Here is a 27,012-nt window from a genome sequence, read left to right on the forward strand (position 1 = left end):
GGATCCTATAGATAGTGCTTGATCATTTCAATTACGTCCTAATGCGTGTACCCAGGAGGGGTCTAATCAGACTGTTCAGGAAGTTCTGAAGCTGCTTAACTTCTGCTTGTTTGAACTTTCACTCTTAAAATATATAAACACATGAGTTTGTAACAGAAGCATATGAAGCTTAATTGTTTTTAAAGGATTTAGAATGTGAACAGTTCTGTACAGACCTCTCTTTGCATGTACAGTTTCTCATAGGAACTTATCAATGTCTAAAACATCAGTTAATGAAAAATCACACTAGACATTGCTCCATGTAGTAAGTAGGCTAATTTGATAACTACTGTTTGTTTCAATCCTGTAATTATTTTAATTGACTTGATTTCCTCTCGTATCTGCCATAGAAAGAGGACTGCATTTGCACTTGATCTGTCCAGTATAGAATTTAATACCATCTTCCTCCATTTTCTTGTTGGACAGATTGAGATCTTGTCATGCATTCATACGAAAATAAAACCATGAAAATAGAGAAAACCCCTTCAAAATCAGATTCCTGATTTTGTGAAAAGACTCAGTACAGTCTGTTATTGAGTTACAAAGTAGAGAAAAGCTGACACCAGACAGAGCCACTTGTCTCCGCGCTGTGTGTACCGCTACTTGTAAGCATCTAGTCTGTAGTAGTAAGTCCTGTAGTAAGATATATTAGATTAAGGTATTGAAGTAACATTTGGCTGTTTACCAACTTTTGCGAGTTTTGCCTGCTTGAGTAGGTATGTGCACACATGTGGTACTTCTTGGAGATCATTAGTCTTTTCAAATTGCCTGGGTGCTGCCTGTGCTTACCTCTCACAGCTTGGAGTGATGTCTTGTTGCCAGGGTGGTGTTCTTTTTCTGTGGAGGAGCACAAGGAACAGTGAAACACTTGGCTAACCTCTGTGTGGTGACTAGAAGCCTTTTTCCTGTTCACAAACTCCAGCTTCGTCTGTGGTTGTTCTGCCATATTCACAGAGATTTGCCTTTGATTTACAACCAACACAGAAAGCATATGTGTTTTTTGTCATAGATCTTCTGGAGAACTATCATCTTTTCTTTAAAAGCTGAAGTTTTTATTAGCTCCTGAAGCAATCCACAACAGCCTCTGAAACCTCATGGATTCCAAAGAGCCACAAGTTTTGTGCTATTTAACGTTTTTTTAGAGGCTCCCTATTTCTGGGCTTGCACCAGTGTAAAGGCATCTTTCTCTTAGATTGCACAAGCCCAGAGGGTATGTGCAAATCCAGTAAGACTAAACAATTTTGTGTGTCTTAAGGATTTCAGAAATGGAGAAATCCTGGAGAGATAGAGTTCATTTTGGTTTCTTTGACAGAAGACCTTCTGGAAGTATTAAACTGAGCTCCTTCAGGAAGGTTTTTCTGAATAAACAGAGCATCCTCTCTGCCTGCGCTGGGTTTCAAGAAGCTGGTCCTGCCAGAAAACAGAAGTAGCTAATGCATGTTAGAGCTGATTAGTTCCTATTTCCCATTGAACAGAGGTCTTGTGATCAATTGACTTGTTTGTGATCGATACATTGATAGCGATGGTACATAGTGGTGGAGGGGAGTTACCCCTTCTCTTGCACAGGCTAACTGCAGGGGAAGTGTTCAGTGTCAGGGCCTCGCCAGCGCTGGGGAGCCTGCCTGGGAGAGGGATGGAGGGAGGGGGGAAGGCTGGAACCTTCCTCGGGGTTGAAGCTCTCAGGTTTTTGGCCAGGGTAGGTTCTTCGGAGTCCGAGGGTTGTGCTCATGCTGCGTTTTTTCCATCACTTGGGAATTCGCACACTTGCTCTGTTTAATTGAAGTTTCCCTTAAAAGAAATAGAATCAGTCAAGTTTCTGTCTGTTTTTAAACTCAGTTGAAAATAATCAGTGAGTTCAAAAGCTAGGTGTGTGTCCACAGAATGTAAGCATGCCTACTTCCGTGGTAGAGCCGGCATTCAAAATGCCATGGAAATACATGGGGGGGAAAAGCTGGGGGTGTCTTCTGTGGGGCGTTTTATTCATAACTATTAGGAGGGGCATCTGGGACAGTTTTTAGAGTTCTTCAGCAGATGAGGTGGAATTGAATTCCCATCCATGGAGGGAAAAGTCTGGACTCTGATGTCTATGGGGTTTGTTTTATTTGTATTTTCTCTCTCGGATAGAAGCTGAAAGCATGTGCATTTCTTTCAGTCATTCTCTCGGTTTCCATAGTGGTAAGGATTTAAGAAAGTCTTCAATGCTGTTAATTTCTCAGAAGGCCTGTCTTCCCATTTTTTTTCTAACTTTGTGACTCTCAATTTTTTCTCTAAAAGTGTTATTGTTGCTATATTAAAAGCTATCATTGTTGCTATAGTTAGGTCACAAATCTGTAGCGCACATTACATGTTTAATTACTTGAGGCGGGGGGGGGAAATTGGGAGTATTACTTTTACCAGAGCCTCAGTTAGCAGAGTGCAGTGTCTCCATAGTGAAGGATATGCTCTGTGTGTCATTTGCTGTGGAACATGTTATTACTTGGAGTGGCAGCTAAAATGAGGACTGGAATACAGATTTTTATTCAATTCTGTTTTAGTAAAAACTACTTTTCCCTACAGTTTCCATTTCCTGTCTAAAATAGAAATGACTCTTCCATACATCTGTGTGGTGAGAGTGGTCACGTGGTCATGGTGGTCATGTAGGTTAATGAGTATCTAAATATTATCTAAATTGTTTACCAAAGCCTGCAGCAGACTCATCCCCTTTCTGACTTTCCAGATTGTTTCAGATTCTGTATGTACAGAAGCCTATCAGGGCTCTTCATCTCTCTCACTTGGGTTTTAGGCTAACTTCTTTGGCCTTCAGGGGATTCATTTAGCAACTATTCAGAATAAAAATTCCTACCAACAGAGTTTCAATATTACCTTTGTGTCCAAGGACACAGTATTTGTGCTGATCCTGAATTCAGGATCTTTGTTGTGGATGGAGCCAAATATTTTGACCTAAAATGGGATTGGTGGGAAGGAAAGAAGTAGAGGAATTAATCTTTTTTTCCTAGTAGACTGTTCCAAGTAGACTGTTTAACCTTATATTGGAGCCTGTACTTTACGTATATTGTGGTAATTATGGGCTTATCTGCCTAAAATTTACAGCACTTCTTTGGACTGTATGTATTAGTTCCTGTTGTGGTTTCTGTCCTGTAGAATAAAAGACTGCGTTTTGCACTTGGCATCTCAGGTGTCATTCAGTCCTTTGGTACAAAAATACGTACCATGTAACTATACACATGTTCTGTTGATTCTTGGGATGATATTTTTGATTGTCCTCATAGATTTTCAATTTTCTATTATCCTTTCTTTTTATAGCCCTTTTAGGGTCTCCAGCTGGTGGAATGCAGAATTCCATTGGTTCTGTTGGAACAGGCCAGCAGAATAATCCATCGCTAAGTAATCCTAATCCGATTGACCCCAGCTCCATGCAACGAGCCTACGCTGCTCTTGGACTCCCATATGGCAACCAGCCCCAAACACAGTTGCAGCCCCAGGTACAAGGCCAACAAGCAGCACAGCCTCAGGCTCACCAGCAAATGAGGACCATTAATGCTTTGGGTAAGTGGAAAATATAGCAAGAAAGTAAGGTGTTTAAATAAACCAAACTATGGATTTTTTAGGACAAACAGTATTAGACTAGTGGCTTTCTGTTCATGTTGATTAATAACTTACAATGAGACTGTATATACACTACTGTTCTTTTACACCTGAATATTAGAAAGCTTTGTATATATTTCTTTGGCCAAATGGTATTAGTTTTAGTTCCTTCTAAAATACAGTCCATAACTTCTCGTTTTCTAAGGTGATTAAATAGAATTCCGTGAGGATTTTGGTTTGTTTAACAAGTACTTCACCTGTTCTAGCAGACTATTCTGTCTCAAATGCTAGCTTATTTCAGGAACCTAATCATTATTATCTTATTACCTTATAGAACTAGTAACAAGAGTTTGTGAACTTTAAGTTTTCATAGATTCATTTTTTCTAGGAAAAAATGTTTATACTAAAATTAGCTTATGAAGTAGCGATGTATATATGCACCATACATAGATACTATTATAAAAGTGCATATCTGATACAAGGTTTCTTTTCTTAACAAACTGTGTCCATAAAGTGTAGTTTTGTGTTTTTATTGTCAAAATTGTGAACTGGGTACCAATGATGTTTAATTTTGTCCCAAAGGAGCCAACCAGATGAACCTTCCCACAGGAGGAATAACAACAGACCAGCAAGCTAGTCTAATTTCTGAAACTGCTCTTCCAACATCCCTTGGGACAAATAAGTAATGCACACATTTTCATTCTTGCTCATTTAAACATCTATTTACATGCTTTATGAATGTAAATAAAGAGAATACTTTAAAAACTAATTGTATTGCTGCTTGAAATGATCAGTTCCATCTTCAGCTACACTCTTATTCACTGTTTCAATTCTACAGCTACCACTTTGTCCCCCAAGAGATTTCCAGAATATTTAGTAGTTTTAAAGGAATTCCCAAAGGAAGAGTATTTTGTATTTTTAAATGCACAAATACCTTAACAGTTGTGATTCTTTATCTTGTCTCCTGAGCTTTGCTGCTGTATGCTCTATAACTTGTTGATATCAGAATTTCATTTACAGAATGTTTGATGCAATACCTAGAATTGACTAAAATAATAACTTAAAAACTATTTCAGGCATCAAACATAGCACCAAACTTGGCATTCTTATACTCTAACAGTCCATTTTCTTTTTTGCTTTAGCCCACTAATGAATGATGGCACAAATTCTGGCAATGTTGGAAACCTCAGCTCAATGCCAACGGCTGCACCTCCTTCTAGTACCGGGGTAAGGAAAGCATGGCATGAACATGTCACTCAGGACCTGCGCAATCATTTAGTGCATAAACTGTAAGTATTCACCAAGACCACATTTCTTCCTGAATGTTTTTAAAGAATTTCAATATTGTAGTTCTGTTATCAAGCTGAAAAATTGTTGAGGAGAAGGTTGTCAGTAGAGGTTCTCTTGACGCTGTTCCATTGAGAACGAGCCACTGTCTTTAACCCTCTTCTTCAGTTCATTCCTCTTGCTCATTAAGGGGTGAGGTAGGCAGTTCATATGGCTAGTAAACTTGTTCTTCTGTACTAAACAGGAGTATTTATATTCTAGACAGTCAAACCTCACATTCTCTCACCACTAAATTAGCTTTAATCTTGTGGGGAGTAGTACGTTATAGATTTTCTTAAACAATTTTGATAAACATTTACATCTCTGTGCAAGGGAATGTGCAGAGTGAAGATTATAAAGCTGCATAGTATTATTAATTTTTCTCTGAATAACTTTTCGTTTATTCTTTCTCATCTACTGTAGTGTCCAAGCCATCTTCCCTACTCCTGATCCAGCAGCACTGAAGGATCGCCGTATGGAGAACTTGGTGGCTTATGCGAGGAAAGTCGAAGGAGATATGTATGAATCTGCTAACAGTAGGGTATGTTGATTCAGTCTGGGTATTCAACATATGTTCAAGAGCTGTAGTATCACAAGTCTAATAAGCATAATGAAAACCAATCATGGAGAATAATTTCACTGTTCTATTGCTGAAGAAAGTCATGCTATCTTCTGTTACAGCATTTGTGTAGTCCCATACTCTCTGGTTAACATCACTCTGAACTAATCTGTTTCCTTCAGGTCTGTGAAAACAAGACAACATAGTCCTAGCCCTGTTTGCATTCACTCCCGAAAGTCTGATTGACGTGCATTAGACTTTAGAGTTCTTGATGTTTCCCTTACTGACTTTCTCCTTTATGGAAGTCTGCGTAGGTGGTAGTTTTAATACCTCTTTACCACTGGAGGTTTTGTCTAGGACTCAGTCCTGTTAAACTGCTTACCTCTTACCTGCAGTGTTGGAATAATTTCTCTGCTACTCAGCAGCATTGAGAGTGATTTGGCTAAGACAAATAGCAGTTTCAAGTCTCAACAGAATAAGAAATCAGTTTGCCTGTGTTTATACTGTGCATGGGAAACAAGACAGAATTACCTGTTCATGAATTCTTTGTCTGCAGTGAGGTGTCAGCTCAAATCTGTTACTCAGAGAACAAAACCCTGTTGATTGACACACAGAGCATACTATTTCTTTATGTCACTGTGGTACTTCCACCTTAAAGGAACCACTCCCTGAAAATTTTCATTGGGTTAAGACCGTGTTAGTAGTACCAGGACTGATAGCTAATGAGATCTTACCTGATCAGAACCTTGAGGTCCTTTCTTTAGATACGGGTTACCTAAAGAGAGCAATCAGTGGTGTTAAAGGTGATGCTCCTCTCAGATTAGCTCTCAGAAGAGCTGAAGATAGAAGCGAGTTTTGTTTCCTATAGGCAGTGGCTATACTTGTAATGCTGCTGCTGCGTCAGCATTGGTCAGTGGCAATATAGTGTCCTCCTTGTGGCTACCCAGTGGTTGTTTATCAAAGACGACTGAGTGTGATTAAAAGTGATCACCCTTGAGCACCCTGGTAGGTTTACAGAACAACTTCAGAGAGAATTTCAAAGATGTACATAAACATCTCCATATATTGTCAGTATGAATGAGAGTAGTAGACTTCTGGTTATAAAATTAGATACCTTCTGACCTCTGTGCCAGACAAATACTCAGAAGCATCTCAGCACCACTGAAAACAGCTGTCAGAGCCTCATTGCCAGAGATCTCCATTATAGGAATTCATCTAATTTATTTGGCTCCAAAGCAGCAAATTTGGAAGAAGGGAGTAGTTAAGACATTCTAAACGATTCCATGTGGTATTGCATCCTTTTTGAGAAGCATCACTTCTACTTTGACATTGAAAAACAGATTAGTATGAGGTGTCAAACTGCTTATTAATATGCTCTCCTTGTAAATACGGTATTTTTCAGGAATCTTTACAACGTGGAAGTAGCACAATCTTAAATTTACCAGTAGGAACTTGTAGGTGAAGTGTTTGTAGCAGGAAAAGGGATGGGGCTCTAGCACCTTGAAACTGGACAGTGGAAAGTGCCTGTATTGATGGATTTTTGAGATGTTTGGAGGAGGGAAGTGACCTAGAAACAAAGCTCTATATTATAACACTGGGCTTTCTTAACAAGACTCATGAGGGATACCCATCTCATCCTGGTTTTCTGAAGTGAACCAGATTGTGCTGTAACAACAAATTTTAGTCCAGTTTGAAGATGAAATGATTGTGGGACAAGTATCACTCAACCTTTGCTCCATGTACCACTGGGTTTAAGAGCACTGGTGACCCCACAAAAGTAACATTGTCTTGGGGTTTTGTGTTTTTGTTGTTGTTGTGAGTTGTTGGGGTTTTTTGACTTTAGCAGGTGCCTAATCTCACACACTTTGCAGATGTGTCTGGCAATTGCTGGCAAGCAAAATTGTCTCCTTTGCTGTGCACTGTGACTGCCTTATTTGATCTGTTGTCAATGTGTATTGAGTAAAATGGATTTCTTGTCTTGCACAGATGTAGTGTTTAGTTGTCTGTGCCTGTGGACTATTTTTCACCGATTCCTTCCATTCCTCTGGGGTTTTGTTTGTTTTTGTTTATTGCCTGCAATGACTGTTGGTAGTCAGACTCTTTAGGAAAAGTGGCTCCTGTCATTATTTAAAAATTGATCTGTCCTTAACACCTGTCTCCTGAATTTCACATAGATTGACTGTATTTCTGGGGATATCTTTTCTTTTGTCTCTGGATTAGTTGAAATGCTTTTATGAAAACATTTAAAAATCATTAACGCTTAGAAACTAAATCACAGCTTCCTGTTGTTTTTTTTGTCCAAGCAACAGAGAAGCTGCAGTCTTCTGCTTTGTCTGCTAATCTACACGGCGTAGATAGGGTGAATAGTCATAAAGCCAAGTCTCATGTGTTTTCTGGAAGCTTGGTTTTGCTTATCTGCATTAAAGCAGTGATGAGACTGTCTCAGTTTAACAGAATTTTGAAAAGAAATAGTTCTTGTTGAAATAGGCAGGTTCATTTAAAAAAAAAGGTAGGCTGCATGAGTTTGGTCATTGCTTTCTTATGCTTGATGTTGAGTGCTATCCTTTTTTTAGGACGAATACTATCATTTATTAGCGGAGAAGATCTATAAGATACAAAAGGAGCTGGAAGAGAAGCGGAGGTCTCGTCTACATAAACAAGGGATCTTGGGAAATCAGCCAGCCTTACAGACGCCGGGACCTCAGCCCCCTGGCATCCCACAGGTTGCTGCTGCCATGGGCCAGGCACAGCCCGTGAGGCCTCCCAGTAAGTGCTTCTGTGTGGGGGTGAGAGCAGCTAGGGAAAACAGAGGGACAACAGCTTTTTTTTCTTTATTTTTTTCCTTTGGCTATAGCCCCACACAATTTGTGTCTTTGTGCACTTAGGCTAATCTCAAGTTCATATGTTAATCTTTCTTTATCCATTCTTGTTTCCCTTGCAGATGGGCCTATGTCCATGCCAACCGTGCCTATAAGTCGTATGCAGGTTTCTCAAGGTATCTATGTCTTCCTCTCTAGATCGTGGGTACGATATAAACCAGTGGGGGAAAAACCTGATTGTCTGCTTTCTCTTGGAGTTGTGGGGGGGTAACTACTGGGTCTCCCTTTTTTCAGCATCATTCTTTGTTGTTGCTTTGTGATGGGAGCTGTCTCAGTGCATGTCTACATGTACGTACTAGACACTTTGCTAGCACCTGGGAAGTAATTCAGTCATTTCAAAAAGAGGAGGAATACTGTGGATAATCTGTCCTTTAAAATATGTTAACTTGGGGGGGGTATTAGCATGTTTTTATCAGTTAGTTAGCCCAATATATACCTGTCGCTGCAAATTTAGCACATTAATCCTGCACATCCTAGAATCTGTGTAACTAATGATAGGTATCCTCTCGGTTTCTCATGCAAAGTGCGTTAAAAAGACATTCTAGCTTGTTGATAGCACTGCTGGTTTGCCATCACTGATTTAGGATGTGGGCTACACTGAGATGCTTCAGCTTCCCCCAAGAGAGTATCCACAATTATTTTATTTCAGTAAATGATCCTTTGGTGTTATATATAAATAGCATCTTGTGTGTACAGATCATCCACTCTCTTCATCTTTTGCATTTTTTTTAGACACCAAAAGGTGTCCCCTTAACTGACATTCTTCTAAAAATTTTTGCATCCTGATTTCTCTCTTAAGTCAAATAATTTGGGCAACATTAAAGGAACATTGACACATTCCTTCAACATTAAACATGTAGGGTGGTTAAATTTTAGTCATAATAAATGTGAATGTTAGAGTATACGTAGATAAGTTCTGATGACTTGTTCCTAATGAGTTGTTTTGGGGGTGCATTTGCAGGAATGAATCAGTTTAACCCCATGTCCATAGGGAATGTACAGATGCCACAAGCACCCATGGGACCCCGTGCAGCTTCTCCAATGAACCATCCTGTACAAATGAACAACATGGGCGCTGTTCCTGCGGTTCGTACTTCTTGCTATCAAGTTCTTCTCAAAATTGGTTGATTACATTTAGCGGTGTTAAAGCTGTTCTGAAAAGGCCATGTCATAGAATAGTGCTGTAAATTGTAGGATAATTTCATAGAAATGTACCAAACCTGTCAGGATTCCTTTGAGGTATCTGTTTTCACTATTTATGTGTTTAAAAAAGAGTCTTTAGAGAGATAGATGCCAGAGTTGCAATGTTCTCCAGCCGTCTGTGGAAGAGCATAGTTCTTTCAGGAACCTGTATCTGTACAGTATATATGCTTTCTTTATTCTTCCATGAAAACATGTTTTTATTCTTCAGAAAAAAGTATAGTTTGAATATTAGATGTATAAAAATAACATGAATACCATGGAAAAAAAATGCTAACGTTATATGCCTATGTCCACTTCCATTTGCTTTACTGAAGCCAGTTTTGCCCTTTGTTTTTGTCCTATCTTTGGGCTGATTACTTTGAGGGTATTTTCCTTTGCCTTGCTACATGGTAATAAAAGTTAATAGATTTAATTTGGGTGTTAATTTTCAGATGGCAATGTCTCCTTCCCGAATGCCTCAGCCACAGAACATGATGGGAGCTCATTCCAACAACATGATGGGTCAGGCTCCTACCCAGAACCAATTCCTGCCCCAGAATCAGTTTCCAGCACCCGGTGGGGCTATGAATGTGAACAGTGTAGGCATGGGTCAGTCAACAGCCCAGGCAGGGGTGGCACAGGTAAGATACATTTTCTAATACTTGGGTTAAATACTCTTAATTATTTTGGTCTGATTTATTTTGTTTGTGTATCTTTATATGCATTGTTTATTGTAGTCACTCCTAACTTTAAGCAATCCTGTGTTACACCTTCTTTCTCTGTGAACTCTGAACAGGTTTATATAAACATACCTACATATACTAACTTGGGGGCAATGCCCTGTAATTCCTGGTGTAAATTGTAAAAAATGCATGCTGATGAGGTTTTTAGGGAGATCAAAAGTTAGTTTATGGGGCATTCATGAGCATATGCTTTTGTTTTTGTGTGGACCTTGTTAGCCAACTTTAAATCAAGAATTGTAATAAAGTGGTTGGGGAAAATCTTTTTAAATTTGTAACCTCACTTCTGAGCAGAAAATGTTTTCTGACAGGTAGACTTTTTTTGTTGCAGTAGTGGTCAGTGAAGTAACAGCTGTTTATGATGTCAAGGTATATGCATTTCTGCAGGGAGATGCTTGCTTGTTTTTTTTAGCTCGCTGTTCAAGTAAAGTAGGTTAGTTGGGGCCTCCGCAGTTCTCTAGTACAGCCCAATCCTCAAACGAGAGAGGACTTAGCACTCATAATCTGATCTATGTCAAGGTTTGATTATCTTCAGGATGGAGCATCTACAATTTCTTACACGCTGGTTTGGTTATTTTTACCGCCTTTGTCATAGGAAAAAAAATACTAATGCATTTAATTTCTTAAAAATGACTATATGCAGGCAATATAGAAGCAAGTTTTAAATTTGGAATCTCATCTGCAGGAAATTACTAGTTGATAAGGATTTCTAAGAGTAAAATATACATCTGAGGGTAGTGTTCTTTTTCATCACTAGTTATTTGATGCAGTTTTTAGTAAAACAGTTTAAAAGTCTGTGTATGTCCAGTATACTTTATTGTTGCTGGTCTTGAAAAAAACAGATCCACCATTTCCTTCAGCATCTGGATTAGTCTAATTGGAGTTTAAAAGATCAAAGAAAAAAAATCCACCTACTTTAAGTCTTGCACTGCGTGATAGGGCAGGCATTAAAAGTGTTGAGCTGTTTTCCAGAGCAGGGCTGCTCTAGAGTCCTGGCCTAAAATGTGTATTTGCTTGAAACCATTTTGTATGCAAAGTCTGAACTTTGCCCAGCTAATGGCATGATTTGGAGTTTGCCTGCCTGCGGGTTTCTGTTTTACTCAGAGATCGTGAGGATTCTCTTTCTGTGCCAGTAGTATTCAAGTAAAATGATGTGTGAGGCGCATCTAGGTCTAGGAGCAAGGTCTTTGATTAAGAGCTGATAAAAATGATCAGAGAAGTCAGAGCATAGTTATCTGCAGTAGCACCACTTGTTTTGAGGTGATTGCGTATTAAGACTTGTTTTAAAGATGACTTCAGTGCTGTGACTTAAAGGGTGGGTGTGATTCCCAGAGTCTGGGGAGTAACGTGTCACTAAGAGACTCTCTCTCACTCTAGCAGGGGCAGGTTCCCAGTGCTGCTCTTCCCAACTCCATGAACATGCTAGGACCACAGAGTGGTCAGTTATGTCCACCAGTGACCCAGCCACCTCTACATCAGACTACGCCACCTGTGTCCACTGCTGCTGGGATGCCACCTATTCAGCACCAAACACCAACTGGAATGACTCCTCCTCAACCAGCAGCACCCACTCAGCCATCAACACCAGTCTCATCTTCAGGACAAACCCCTACACCAACCCCGGGTTCTGTTCCAAACGCAACACAGACACAAAGCACACCTACAGGGCAGACTGCAGCACAGGCTCAAGTTACACCGCAGCCTCAGACCCCAGTTCAGCCCCAGTCTGTGCCAACCCCGCAGCCACCCCAGCAACAGCCAACATCTGTGCAGGCACAGCCACCTGGCACTCCAGTAAGTACCAGAGAGTTGCATTTTTTTCTTGTGTAGTGGTGTTCCACATGAGTCCTCCCTATGTATAGCACCATGTTGTGAATGTATAGAGCCTGTACTTTATATGGTTGTCAATAATAGCTTCTACTTTAGAGCAAAGAGTTCGTTATTTAGATGTGTAAAAATGTGCATTCAGATGTTCTTGGCATTATTTGAAGGAGGGGGGGCATAATGAATGACTTCAAACTGCTCAAAGTAAAAATGGCAGCAAAGTGTGGAAAGATGAGGAATAACCGGCCTAATATTATATTTGGCCTTGATCACAGTCAGTCTTTCCTGAACATACAATTTGCATAGGTTTTTTTCTTTTAAGCTTTAGTCAGGAGGAATGCACATGTCAAGGAATGTACCGTGTTTTACTGGGCAGGTGTTTTCTCTGTAAAAGAAGCCTCTTTGGGGCAGAATTCTTCCTTGGCTTCTCCTCTGTAAAACAGAGTTACTGAATGTGTTCTATAGCAACTTGACTACAGTGAGCTCCTATATCCATGTTCTGCACTGTTTTAGAATATCATCTCATGTCTTTTTTGTGCTGTTCATTTTTTAGTAAAGGAAAATATTTCTATATATGCAGTGTCTTTCTTTTGTACTGTTTTTACAACAGCTATCCCAGGCAGCAGCTAGTATTGATAACAGGGTCCCCACCCCTGCCTCAGTTGCTAGTGCTGATACGAATTCCCAGCAACTAGGACCAGATGCACCAATGCTAGAAAGCAAATCAGAAGTTAAAACTGAAGAAACTGAGCCAGAGACTAGTGAGACACAAGTGGAAGCTAAGACTGAGGTAAATGAGATTCTATACAGCTTAACTGAAAGCAGTGATAGATATAAAAGCACTTAATAATGTGTCTGAATTGGTGAGCTAAGGGGTGAGAAGAGGGTAGTTACTGCAAAGTAACTGTCCTGAGGACAGCCATGGATGGAGAGTGCTTTGACGATCTCAAAAGCTAATATTTTGAATGACTGAAGTTTGAGTCATAGATGTAACAGTACATCTTGTTGCATCCTTTCTTAAGGTGGAGGAGGATTTACAAGGATCTTCACAAACAAAAGAAGAAACAGATGGAACAGAACTGAAACAAGAGCCAATGGAAATAGAAGAAAAGAAGCCTGAAATAAAAGTAGATGTTAAGGAGGAAGAGGAAAGTGGCACTAATGGAACCACTTCACAATCTACATCACCATCTCAGCCCCGCAAAAAAAGTACGTATATGAAAACTGAGTTTTTCTTGGGTACTTTATACAAGCCTTTTGTTTTCCACACTCTCTGTTCATGCTTGGGAGGTGTGTTTATTTTTGAAAGTAGGATTCTTTTAATGTTACTTGAATCAAAAGTGACAAAAGCATCTTGTGGTCTTGATCCCATCAGTATTCTCACAGCTTCCTGGTTCTGCACAGAGGACCAAAGGTAGTAAGGCAGTGATTGCAGCATAGATCACATATTTAAATCTCTCCCTGTACACCTTGGCCAGTGCTCTTTCATGGGAGCTCAGTGTGGATACAGCGCTGTCAGTAACCAAGAAATATTCATTACTTTGGTTTTCTCTAAGAGGCTGCATGCACAGCCTTAAAGCTGAGCTTTAGCCTTTACTTCTCTGAGAATCAGGTGCTTGAGCTCTTTTCCTAAGTCTGGATTCTCCAAGACTAGACTGTTATTCTGGTCTTAAAATTTATAAAAGTCCTGTGTAGTTTGCTGTGTACTATTTGTTTGAAACTTTTCTCCTCAGAAATAGTTAGGTCACTAGTCTCTTAAGTTAACCTACAGTGTTAGCACAGATTCGCATTTGAATGCGTCTATACAGTATATTTTTTCAAAAGAAAACTTGGAGGTGTTACAGATCTTGAATGGACTAACAGAAGTGATTGCATGCCTTTGGTTAGTAAGAAATGTGTGAATAAGATTATTAAAGAAAAGAGGCAAAAAGAAATCACTCCTTTTTGTGGTGCAGGCTTACCTGTAGTCCAAGTCTGCAAGATAAGTTTTTTGGACTCAGGCCCCAAAACTTTTATCTGTCTCGATACCTGTGTCCCTTAGCATCTTCTTTTTTGAGATGACCCTTTCTTTGTTTTGCTTTTGATCAAAGGTAAGCCTTCAACATGATATAAATGTCAAAAAACTGAAAATTATGTTCCATTTCATTTTTAGCCTTTTCTTTTGAAGAAAGCTACTTATAATTACATTAGAAGAACATTACAGGTGTATGCTTTCCAGAATGTGATGAAAAATTCAAAGATTTAGTTTGTGCAACTTGAATCTTGATCTCTTGTATATGCCTTGGGTTGCATTTAATTACCAAACATAGGATTTTTATAATAAAACACAGTAAAACATTTTCCCGTAGATGGTAATTTCAGTTTGTAGCACAGTGGGCCAGCCAAATGAGAGCGCACTGCAGATCTAACTGGCAGAGTCTATTTCAAACAAAATGTGACATAGGGAGTGGAAAGCTTATTAATGTTTATAAACCAGTTATGTTCCCAGTGGAAAGAATCATTGCTGCTTGTTTAGAAGTGTGCTTGCAAGTAAATCCAGGGGCGAGGTTGAAAGAGGAAGGCTCTTACAGCATTAGTCTGTGCAGAGCTATACCGTATCATTCCAGTGATTCTGTCTGGGTTACCCAGCATTTCCAACACCTCATTTAGAAACACATTTCTTGTCTTAGAAATACTGTCACTAAGTAGCCGTATAGTATAATACATGTGCAGCTTGAGCGGGTACAACTACATACACAGTTTTAAATGGAGTCGTTTTCCCACCAAGTAGTTTATCCAACTTTAATAGAGCGTTTGTATGAAAATGCTAAATAAGCCAAGAGGTATTCAAGAGCAAATACCAAGAAGTGTGCTTAAGGGTTATATTATATCTTAAAACCACTTATGAGATTCATCTCATGTTTTTCATTGGTTTCATTTTTCATTGGTATTTGGTACTCCTGACTGCACAGGAGGGATGAGGAGTTCCTGAGGTGCACACCAGAACGACCTGGGCTGCAGCAGGTCTGTGCTGCAGCTGCCAGAGGGAAGTCTCCCAGCTGGAAGTGGGCATGGCGCATGCTGTAAGATCATTTAGCAAGCAGTAGACAGGCATCTTAATGTTGGAAAAGATTCACCTGGGCCTTAAAGGAGTGGTTTTGGGGGTACAAGTGGCTTCTGTTGTGGAGCTGGTATCTCATCTATTTGTACCCCACACATCCAGGCGTACTGAACACCACAGGCCTGGCTGTACTCATCAGTATTACTAGATTGTGACCTGACTGACAAAGTGGGAAATGCTGTAAGGGCTAGACAACAGCAGGCTAATAATGCTGAACTAAAGGTCTGCTCAGTTCACCTGCACCAGAATACCAGTAGATTAGCTATTCTGGAGAATTGCAGACACCTGTTTCAGCAAGCTATCCTTCCTCTCCCTGTTTCATCTTTGTAAATGGGGGCTTGATACTCCCATGTTCCAAATTTGGGGTTCAGGTTTGGTTTCTGTGCATCTAATATAAGCAAGAAGGGAAGGTTTTTGTTTACTTGCCTGTTACCTTGCAGTCTTAAAAGAAAAAGTGCTCCTGTCTTCTCGTGGATGAGGCCACCTTACAGCTTGGTGGCCTTCAAAATTAGTTGTATTGTTTTTTTCCTTCTTTATAAGATATAATAATTCAAAACCTGCAAGGGCCTGGTTTGGGGGAGTCTTTTCAGGTGTATCGTTCCTATAATTTTGAAGAAGTCTTCATCTTCCTTTCAGAATTTTCTCCCTAGTAATCATAATCAGTGTTTCCTCTGAAGAAATAAAAATTTAAAAAAAGAAAAAAAAATAGCATTATACTCTCTTCTGGCAGATAATGCATCATCATGATGCAGGCAAAGATCCCATCTTCTTACCACCCACGCATCCAAGACAAAATTGGGATAACTGGATGCCAGCTCCTTACAAAGATCATGCTACAGGAGAACTGAGAGCATATAATTGTGGGAGAGGGGAGAACAGAAACTTTGCTGTAAAACCTGTGTATGGAGAGGTCATATGATCAAACGTTCTGTTATTAGTCATTTTCCTTAGAGGCAGAAAAGCTTTTTTGCTGCTAAAGATGAAGGCGTCTTTTCTTTACATTTGTAGGTGAAGTCATAAACCTAAATAACAACTGGATTTTAATTTATTTTTTTAAACCAGAATGAAAGTGGATTGTAAACTTTCTCAGCAATGATAATTAATTTTTAAGGAACTTGGCAGAAGTTCTGCAGAAGCTCTACTGTTTGCTTTTAAATCTAGATTCTCGATTCTCTCTATTTTGAAAGATTCTCTAGCTTAGTGCTATATTGTGATATAGGTCAGTACAGGGAAACTTTTTACAGCAATGTCAAGCAGGTGGCCAGAATAGACTATTAAAAGATGCTTTTTGACTTTTAAATCTTACTTGATTAAGTACTTTGGATTATCAGGTTATAAAGTAACTGAGCCAGAGTAAAACAGTTCCAGAAGCAATACAGAATACTTTTTCTCACGAACAGAATTCTGTATTTCCTGCTGTTCTTGAATTCCATAATATAACTTTGTTTATACAATTTTGAGAGTAATGGTAGTATTCTTTTCATGGGAAAGTGCCAGTATAATGGAAGAGAATTACCATTTTGTCAGGAGTGAGATAATGGCAACATCTGAACTGATCATAAAGTTGCATTTGCTGTTGTAACAGCAAAGGTAGGCCTCTGGCTCATCTTGTTTTTAATCTGTCTGGTTCGAGTTCAGTAGTTGCAGCATAAGATCTTGATGGATCTGTAAGGCAAGCCCTTGCCGAAGCCCTTATGGCAGCTTACATAGTCTTTTGCCATGATTTGGCTGACTTGGGGATGCTGTCTTACCTCTCATGTGCATGAGCAGCAGTCCTTTCTCCAGTTACAGGCAATGCACTCAAACTCTTACAGCTTCCCTTTGCTCTCCAAGTACTACTTCTATCCTGGCTAACAATTTCCAGGAGCTGCAGCATCCACAAATGCTTAAAACATCGAGAACATAATGTTTCAGAAATCGTTCAGTTGCGTCAACTTGATTTCTTGTCGTGCTTTATTTTTTTGTGTAGTTTCAGTGAGCACAGTTGAGGCAAAGCCTCCCTCTTGGAAGTATAACCCTAATGAAAAAAGAGGGGAAAAAACTTATAATAGTCATAGATTTTTAACCAGAAATCATCCCCCCAAACAACTTGTATCTTACCAAAGCACCATCTGAGTGACAAAAGCAACGATCAGCCTTAAAGGGGTCTCTGTAGCCCTTTTGATTTAAGTGCTTTCATGAGAACTCCTAATTGTTCCATTTTATTGGTATTGTTCTCGTTTCAACCAGGTAGATAAATATTAGATGCCAACCTGCTCTTCTTAGTTGACTTTTTTTTTCTGAATAATAAGCATTCTTCCCTATTTAAATGCTTTGTTCCTAAGGAAATAAATGTAATTACGCTGTTGAGATGTTCAAAGAGCTCTCCAAGTTATCATTATTTTTCAGAAAATGCATTGCCTTTCTTGTCCTTGTCATCCACTACTGAAAGAAACATGGCTGTTGCCATGCCACTGTTGCCAAGTGGTTGTAATGATGCATATATATCTTGGAAGTATTAACACTTTCAAAATCAATTAAGGGTCCATCAGACCAGGATTGCTTGTATACTATGGCCAGAAAATTCCTGTGCCAGCTATCAAGACATCTGGTTACCTTCTGAAGAGCTGGCTCTTTGGCCCTGTCCACTAGGGTTCCTTTGCTAGAAGAATCTTAACACAGGAATAGCAAAAGATGTCAGAAGGGAAGGAGAAGAAAATAGGCTGTTAGTCTCATCTCTGAAGAGATAAGCTTCATCCATGTTGAAGCAATTGATTGCTAATATGGCTCTGGATAAATTTTCCATCCTCTTGAATATTGTATCGCTGAGGCTTGCAGTTGTTCTTATCCCCTTATGCTGAGAATATCGTCTAGTGTGATTTGAGTAAATGCAAAAGCTACTCAGTCTCCTGATTTTAAGTTTTGCTTTTAATCACCTATGCAGATCAGGACATCACTTGTGAGATTTCTATGTTAACATAGCTTATTTTTGGGGGTGGGGAGTCAAGTGGTTAGGATACCTGAAAGGAAACTTTCTAACCTTTCCAACTTTCCTTAACAGTTTTCAAACCCGAGGAGCTGCGCCAGGCTCTCATGCCTACCCTTGAAGCTTTGTACCGGCAGGACCCAGAGTCTTTACCTTTCAGACAGCCTGTGGATCCCCAGCTTTTAGGGATTCCGGTGAGTTGGCATTAAAACATATTAAATGTTTCAGTGTTTTGTCTTTTCTCATATAAATGTTTTATCTTTTCTGTTCAACATAGTGTGAGCAGTTGACATCTTAAAAATAAAAGATTTTGTGTGTGTGTTTGAAGGACTACTTTGACATTGTGAAGAATCCTATGGACCTTTCAACCATTAAACGTAAATTAGATACTGGGCAGTACCAAGAACCGTGGCAGTATGTGGACGATGTTTGGCTAATGTTTAACAACGCCTGGCTTTACAATCGCAAGACTTCCAGGGTCTATAAGTTTTGCACTAAACTCGCGGAGGTGTTTGAGCAAGAAATTGATCCTGTTATGCAATCACTTGGCTACTGTTGCGGGCGCAAGGTAAGTATTCCAAGGATTTGCATTTTCCAAAGAGCTTTGCTTGATGGATCAGATAAAACATATGCTTCAAGTACTTTTTTTTTTTAAATTGAAATAAGGAAATGAAAGTGCTAGTAAAAGTATAGCTTTTTATTGGCATGCTAAGAGCTAAAAAAAAAAAAAAGTGGGTAGCATCGTTCTTGCTGTTAATCTATTATTGTATTTTTCTACCTTGGAGAATACCTTTTTTGATCATAAGCAATATTAAAATGCTTTGCTTCTTATGTCCATTGCAATAAAGTAGGTGACTAGAGGGGGTCAGCTTTTTAGTTCATATAGTTACTGTAATTCCAGTAAGAGAGCTTTACTAGTATATTTACAATAGCTTAGGAAAGTGTTATAAACATAATGTATTATGATATTCTTAAGCGTCGAGCATGCCTAATAGATACTTGATTAATATAAGTTTACATTTTAAAGCATCTTTTCTCCCCATTGTTTTGCAGTATGAGTTTTCTCCACAGACCTTGTGCTGCTATGGCAAGCAGTTGTGTACTATTCCCCGTGATGCTGCCTACTACAGTTACCAGAATAGGTAAGTCCTTGACTTTTTTTTCTTCCCTTACTCGGGAAGCAAAATCCTCTGAGTTCTCTGCACTTGTGGAGGAGGATTATTAACCTTTTCTTTCCTTCATCTGCTAAATCAGGAAAAAGTTACTTGTTTATCCTTGCATGCTGTCCTTTTGCAGGTGACCCTTTAGCTTCCTCTACTGCAGGTTGATACACGCAGCACTTAAATGCTTGCTATTAGCTAGGCTGCACCACTGAAGTAGAAGTTCTCCATGTTTTCCACAAAATCAGTAGCAGGCCTTACAGGAGGGAGAAGGACAGAACTACAAAAAGGCACTGAGAGATGTATGTTGCCTTGTTCTGGGAGAACTACAAAAACATGCAGTTTTATTTCCAAATTACTGACAAAATTTGCAAAGCAAACAGTATGGTAATAAATTTTAAGACTCACATTGTCTTCCCAGTTAGTATTTAATTCTTTTTAAACTAGCTTTGACTTAGCATTGGAAACTTCCCAGATTCCATGAAAAGCTAGGAGAATAATACTCTATATTAAATTTTTATTAATACTAGGATTTGATGTTAGTATTATTATTAAACAACAGTATTTTAATATTTTCCGTTTAATACTTAAATCAACAGTTCTATAATGGATAACAAAGCGAACTTAGAACGTAGCTTTGTTCTTGGGTTTGGTCCCTTAGTTTGTTTTTTTCCCTCCAAAAAAATTACGAAACATAAACAGGCTAAGAAACAAACTTCCTTTTCCCTGTTTAAAACAAAGTTATGAATTTCTTTGCAGAGGCCTGACAGTCTATCAGTCTTACAACTTCGAAGTGCCACAGCAGGCTATTGTCTAACTGAGGTTGTGGAATGAATCTAGACAGTCAATGCTTGCATTTAGTCTCTCTTAAAATGATCCCTACATCACAAAACACATTGTAAGGTGGCGCAAGATTGTTGTATACTACATAGCCAAAGCAGTTCAGATATGGGAGATGAAAACACGTTGGGTCTGAGGTGGCTTTTGTGAGGCAGATAGTATTGTTATGAAGGAATGTAAATTCACAGGCTCTCATAAAAGGTTTTATACAGCTGCTGTGAACTCTCAAAAAAAAAAAAAAAAAGTCAGCCTGAAGAGAAATAAAGAAATAAAATGCATTTAAATGGATAGTACTTCAGTAGCCGCTGTGATCTTTAAATACCAATTCTGTGTGGTAGAATTTCAAATACTCTTAATATTATGCATCCAGATAGTACTGTATGTGAAAAGAATAGCAACTTCAAAAATAATCGAAGAAGGGGTCATTTTTCTTTGTTATACCTCTCCTGTTTAAGTTAGTAGTAAGTCATTTGGATTGCTCAGTGGAAGGCGATGTTGGTTGCTAGCACGAAGTACAGGGTTGATGGGGCAGTGGGTTCCTCTGGACTTGGTGGCATGCTATTTCAATTTCCTGCCTGTAAAGTCCAGTCTAAAAAGGTAGTTACAAAAGGTGGAAAAGAGGCACTGGGAAAGGGAGGTGATCTGCCTCAGTGTCAATAGGCCAGCAACAGAACTGAACTAGACGTAGATTTCTGTTCATCCAGGTACATTGAGAAAGGATTGGGGGCTTTTGGATTTTTTTTGTGACTTGGTTTTATTTTGCTTTTTTTTTTTGAGGTTTTTATTTCAGGCCAATTAAATCTTGACTGATGAATGTTTTTTGTAGTGTGTTTGTTTTAACAAGATATTTCTGAAGATCGGTCATCAAATTTTAAGTGTACATTTAGCTTATCAGATCAGAGACCCCTCATTCAACAGCTGTATTGCTATAAAACAGTCAAATTAACTGTTTCCTATAACAACTATTTTCAGATCTTAATTTTCTCTTAAAATACTAAATCAGTGGAAAAAAAAAAAAACTGTGGCTCCAGCTGATCTTTACTTGGTCAAATGTTCTGTAATTGGAAGATGTCAACATTGGATTTACTTGAAGTCCAATGTATTTCATAAACAAATTACAACTAAGAATATTTAGGCACCATTGAATAAATGAACTCCAGCACTGCAGTTCTGTGATTAAAAATTAGTTATTTGGAATAGAACTATTTGGCTTCCATACGTTACAGAGAAGCTTAGGTTAAAATAAGTGTTCAGAAAATATGGTTTTTGTGTCAATATCCATTTGAAAAAAGTGATTGGTGTTTCACATCAGTGCTAGCATTCAATTACTAATTTAGAATTTCCTTCAAGTACACTTCAATTACAGTTGGAAATTCACGTGTTAATGTAGAAACTAAGCCTTTTCTGGACTTTGATATTGAAACATAATCTTATTCTTCTCTGATAAACGGGAATCAGTCACGTGAACAGTCTGCATTTGAAAAGCTTTTCATTTTTCATGTGTTGCAATAAGTACATTGCTTGGATTTTCTGACTGTTACAACTAAAATATTGTATGTTTCCTAAAGTTTTTGTTGAATATTTGTAGTGGCATGCAAAAATCAAAGAATTTCAAGCAGGTCTCCATTTCTGAGGGTCCATGTTCATAACAACTTACAGTTACTATTTCACCTTGGTTATTTTATGGACAGAAATTCATGATCTTCAGGTGATTCATTTTCACTGTATTTCAATTTTCATTTCTTCATTTTAATACCATGTATAATACCATGTATGAAGGCTTGACTCTTGCTAGTGTTAGGCTTTGGTTCTGCAGCACGTAAAAATCCCATGCTCTGCTTCGATCTGTGGATTGCTGGGGAACCGCAGCACTGGTCTCCTGCAAGACCAAGCTTCCCGCAGCTGCAGCGTGAAGCAAGGGTGAACAATTGGTACCAGTGGAGCTAGTTAGGTTTGTGTGGTGTGTCCTAAATCCAATATTGAAGGCAGCCTCGCTGCTCAGCTTCAGGGGAGCGCTTTGAGAGCCCATAAATGGTTCTGAAAATGGATCAGAATTAACTATTTCTGGGATTGCTTAAATGTAACAGTATTTATAGAGGCCTTGATCAGGGATTTTTTTCTTTACATACACCCCTTTTGTTTGGGTCCTCGTGCATTTCAGTCCTTCCCAATTTGACTCCTAAAATAAGCAACCTTGTTAATAAGGAAATAATCAGTGGGGATTAGTGTTTGTGAGTTTGTTTCTTGTTTTTAAATTGAAGAAAATTTTAAAGGAGGGGATGACTTAAAAAGAAAAGTGGACAATGTGTAAAAAACGATATAAACTGTCACCTTATTATGGCTCTAAAAAACATACTAGAAGATACTGTATTGTTTCAGAGTATGGGCTGAGGAGCAAGTGAAGTCAGTGTAAATGAGATGTGAAGTGTCACTACCCACTCCCAAAATGCTCTTCTGTAATATTGCTCTGTAATAGTTGTGAAATATTTATCACTCCCAGTGATTACAAAATAGTGGAATAAATCTTTTCTGCTGGCCTCATTCTGTTGCATTAGCAGCTCCAAAAGTCTTGGTTTTGCTTGAGAGGATGATGTGTTTAATCCTAGTTGAGCTGACCCAGAGAAGACAAGTCACTTGCAGTTTAACTTGCGGTAGGCTGGCAGGCAGGGAGCAGACATTTTAGCTCACATGGTTGCTATCAAAGTTGCAGCTGCCCTGCTGGTAAGATTATTACATGGCTATGTCAGTATGGGCTATATTAACTAGAATAAAATACACCTTTTTCCTCTTTGTGTCGCTGCACGCCCAATCCCACAGCAGAAGCAGCATTCAGTGAGCTGCTGCATTTAAGTGGTTCTTGGCTGGCGGAGTAGCTCTTGAAGCCTGAGCCAGCTGGCAGAGTTTGCAGAAGTTTTAAGGCTCTTGTAAATTATGCTATGGTAACACAGACCTGGCTCCAGTTTGGCGAAGATGCAGATCACTCTTAGGAACTTCTTTCCTCGATTCTTCGGGCACTGCTGAAGGACCCAGTCCCACTTGCTTGCATTGTGTTTTACAAGCATTTTAAAAATGTCTGGTGGTGACCTCATGGCCAGTGCGTGTCGCAGGAAGAAATCCTGATCCATAAATTTCAACAGAGGCCTATAAATGGCTTCTGTTGTCTCACAGTCTTGGAGATCTGTCACCTGGCTTCCAGTAGTTTAAGTGTCTGAGTATGTGTTTTAAGGGGCAAGCTGCCATATTAATCTCCATCCCTTAAGTTGTTGGTTCATTGTGACACTGAGTCTTGTTTGATGCCTTTTATACTTACCGTTCTTACAGTTCTAGCGTTTGAGTACTAAAACTGCATCTACTGTGCTGCCATCGCTGCTTATACTCTCTCACTCCTGATCCTCCATAAAGCTCCTTTATTTTGATGATCCTTTGTGGCCTTCCTGCATTTTACAGCTGTGGCCTCTCTTTGTTACCTTTGTTCATGTGTGAATTCATATCCTTTCCAAACATTTAGCCTCTTGTTTTTTTTAATGACCCTGACAACTTTGGTTCCAGTTCATCTGAAATAAAACAAAACAAACAAACAATGCCAAAAAAAAGTTCTGTGTAATTTAGATTTTTTTTTCAAATGCAGATTGTATTTTTGTAGAGTTTCATTCCAATTTACTCAGCTCTGCTTGTTAAATTGCATTATTGGTTTTGCTGAGTATAACTTGGATTGGCTGTTGGTCTGGGGACCAAAAATTCTCTGTCTTGTATTCAATTTGTAAAGCTTAATTGCACATCCTTAACGTATTTGATAAATATATTGTATGTATGTACAATATTTAATGTTGTTCACATATATACATATATTGTATTTATATAGATAAATGGCTGGAAACTCTGACCCATAATTGCATTTCTGTTAAATGTTTGTCTAGAGTATGGATTTGGTTTCATTTATATTAAATAATATAAGCTGAGCAATTGGTCACATTTGATCTTATAGTCAAATAACTTTTGATTTAATATTTTTATAGATTTTTTTCAATACCAAGTGTTTCTGCTTTTATAGTTTTTACTGACAACCAGGAAATGCTTTCAGCATATTTTCTAATTGCTTAAATCTGTAAAAGTGTGTTCTTAAAGCTCTTTGACAGGCTATTTTTTTAACCAAAGGAAACTTGATCAGACTAGAGCCTGGAATCAAAGAGCATTTTTTCCCTAAGTGATGCAAATCAAATCCAAATTCTTAAATTTGAAGTCTGTATCTACGTAGCGCTTGGTAGCTACTTCATTTATCCTGCCCAAATTTTGAATCTGACGCTCGACTATTTGTTAGTAATGATGGCCGAAATGTATAAAATGAGACCGAATGCTAATCTGTGCTTTGCCTTGGCTTTCTGCTCTGTGTTGTCTTGGTGTTTGCGTCCTACCTCTTACGTCTGTGCTGTTTGTTCCCTTCCCTGTTCTCTAATCCTGCCCTTCCCTCCCCTCTGTTCCTTCTCATTGTCCACACTGACCCATCAATCAACCAACAACGCCCCCCCTTTCGTCGTGGTGATCTGCCCTGCTCTGGTTGGTGGCTCCGTGCTTGGGTGGCTGTATATTGTGCTGGACCAGTTCACCCAAATATGGCCTTCTTGCTGACAGGTATCACTTCTGTGAGAAGTGTTTCACTGAAATCCAGGGGGAGAATGTCACCCTGGGTGATGACCCTTCCCAGCCTCAAACGTAAGTCGGTTCCTTTCTCTTTCACATTTCGTTTTTAGAAGGAGGGGGGCAATGTGTAGTCCTGATGCAAACATGTGGTGTCAATGGGGAAATGCTGGCTTTCTTATTAATGAGAGATTTTTGCAATAACAGGTAACAGTTGTTACTGTGCGAAGTCTGTGCAGCAGTGTCTGGTTACGCTGCTCACTGAAATAACGTGGTTGGGGCGGGGGGAGAAGGAAGCTGTGTCAATAAATGTCACTAATCCCTTATCTTTTCAAATGAAAGACTTCTGCTAATCCTGATGTCTCGCCTTTTGAAGCACAGCTTTTGTTTATGAAACCAATGGCTTGTCTTTAACCTGGCCAGAGAATAAGATGCCCTAAGATTTATGAGGAACACAAGCTGCTTTGGAAGGTGGCTGCTTTACTGACAATAGCTTCCCTTGTTCTTTGTGATGTAAAATTTATGTATATACTTGGCTATTTATTATTTTGTTTTTAATTTACCACAGAAAATTAAATTGGAAAAATATTTTCTGTAGCTTAAAATAAAATGAACTGAATTACTTTCTCAGAATAGAAAATGCCGATGTGCTTTCTTCAGATTTGGTTTGCTTATTTGCTGCAGTTCAGAATAGCATGATAATGTCTCAGCCTCTGATATAAAGGTAGTACTGAGTTTTCATATTAACTCTTTGTCTCTAGAACCATCTCTAAAGATCAGTTTGAGAAGAAGAAAAATGACACACTAGATCCTGAGCCGTAAGTAACCATGCCATTCTTTTTAAGATAGTCTCATGACTTTCACTTGTTCTTTAGCCAGCACTTCAGAAATTAGACAGTGAATAAAGTCTTCCTATTTCCTTCATTTCTGCCTAAACACACTGAAATCTTTCTCTAGAGTTCATAGCACAACATGCAAATTTGATGTCCACCATTGATAACCAAGAGAAAAACGTGAGCCCCTTTTAGTGGCTGTTTCTGTTTTACTGAAATAAAAGCCTAGTGTTTGAGTGCTGTGTTCTTCCCCTGAATATTTGGGTACCTACAAATGCTCAAAGGGAGGGGGATTAGAAATAAATCTAGCTGCAAATTTACTTCTTAAATGTGAACTTTTCTAATGGCTGCTGCTGCTGAAAGGGAGCTCATGTTCTCTGCTGCGTGGTTCTGCCCTGCTGCTTTGCACCACTCTGGTGCACTTAGGTGAGCTAATTCAGGCTGTTGGGTGCCTGTCATACAGTGGAAAACTAACCCAGGACAAAAAAAAAAAATTGGGTGGGGGAAATTCCATTCCTGCTGGGGTAGTGATCTGAAATGGCTCAGTAAAGGTGCAGAAAGCACCAAAACTGCATCGCTGTGGGTGGGACAGAAGAGCAAGATCTCTTCTGGTGGTGACCTGCTGCCTTGTAACCCCCTCATGTAACTTACTGCTCCTGTAACCCGGCTACATGAGATGCTGAATGCTGAGGAACAGGATGCAGTTAATCGCAGGACCTTTCTAAATTAAATAAGAGAGACAAGTTGAAAGAGTTTAAGATTGTGCTAAGCAAAAAAAAAAAAAAAAAAAAAGGTTGGCAGGTGTTTTAAGTAACTTTCAAATAAAGCCAAGAGTATAAAAGAGTAATTTCTAAGGCGTGTTCTGCAAGGCACTGCACAACCTACCTAAAAATGGCCCTCCATTGTACCGAGCATTTCATACCAAGCCGCAAGCATGGTGGGTGTGCACCTGGGAATTCAGCATTTTTCTCTTCAAATTTAGCTAGACTTCTAAAAACACGTTTTTCTCTTCACCTGAGTGCTCAGCCACTGAAAGGCATCCTCCTTACTTGAGTCTGTTACACATGGGAAGTTCTGTGAAAGTCATGTGGGATATTCCTGTAGTAGCATTGTAGTGGTACTCCTGTTGTCCTTAACTAGCTTCTGCAAGATTTGATCTTACTGCTGTTCTGTTCTCTGGCAGTTTGATATGTAACACATTTTAATACCTTTTCTCATCTTTGCAGATGCTAGATAGAGCTCCTTTGTCAGCCTTTTGAGGATGGGCTGCTGAGCTAGACCATTGCATTTGATTCCATAAACAGTGTTGCGGTCTTAAAAGAGAATTTTATTTTTGACATATGTT

The 27,012-nt window shown here is 39.0% G+C and overlaps 1 protein-coding gene across 13 annotated transcripts in view; it reads left to right on the forward strand.

The window, feature by feature from the left end:
- Nucleotides 1–27,012, forward strand: part of LOC121078753 (CREB binding protein) — a 94,165-nt gene that overhangs the window by 49,527 nt on the left and 17,626 nt on the right. For 3 of the 13 annotated variants that reach the window (XM_040575246.1, XM_040575251.1, XM_040575249.1), the window contains 16 exons: nucleotides 3,343–3,585; nucleotides 4,207–4,306; nucleotides 4,767–4,913; nucleotides 5,374–5,491; nucleotides 8,083–8,275; nucleotides 8,451–8,504; nucleotides 9,350–9,474; nucleotides 10,023–10,211; nucleotides 11,688–12,104; nucleotides 12,745–12,924; nucleotides 13,157–13,343; nucleotides 18,275–18,393; nucleotides 18,528–18,767; nucleotides 19,253–19,341; nucleotides 24,799–24,909; nucleotides 25,596–25,652. In XM_040575246.1, the coding sequence (XP_040431180.1) occupies nucleotides 3,343–3,585; nucleotides 4,207–4,306; nucleotides 4,767–4,913; nucleotides 5,374–5,491; nucleotides 8,083–8,275; nucleotides 8,451–8,504; nucleotides 9,350–9,474; nucleotides 10,023–10,211; nucleotides 11,688–12,104; nucleotides 12,745–12,924; nucleotides 13,157–13,343; nucleotides 18,275–18,393; nucleotides 18,528–18,767; nucleotides 19,253–19,341; nucleotides 24,799–24,909; nucleotides 25,596–25,652 (2,569 nt within the window). The remainder of the gene's footprint in view (nucleotides 1–3,342; nucleotides 3,586–4,206; nucleotides 4,307–4,766; nucleotides 4,914–5,373; nucleotides 5,492–8,082; nucleotides 8,276–8,450; nucleotides 8,505–9,349; nucleotides 9,475–10,022; nucleotides 10,212–11,687; nucleotides 12,105–12,744; nucleotides 12,925–13,156; nucleotides 13,344–18,274; nucleotides 18,394–18,527; nucleotides 18,768–19,252; nucleotides 19,342–24,798; nucleotides 24,910–25,595; nucleotides 25,653–27,012) is intronic. The other 10 variants (XM_040575250.1, XM_040575253.1, XM_040575252.1 and 7 more) reach the window with 7 other exon arrangements.

The sequence above is a fragment of the Cygnus olor genome, chromosome 15 (assembly GCF_009769625.2).
Source record: "Cygnus olor isolate bCygOlo1 chromosome 15, bCygOlo1.pri.v2, whole genome shotgun sequence".
NCBI lineage: Eukaryota > Metazoa > Chordata > Aves > Anseriformes > Anatidae > Cygnus > Cygnus olor.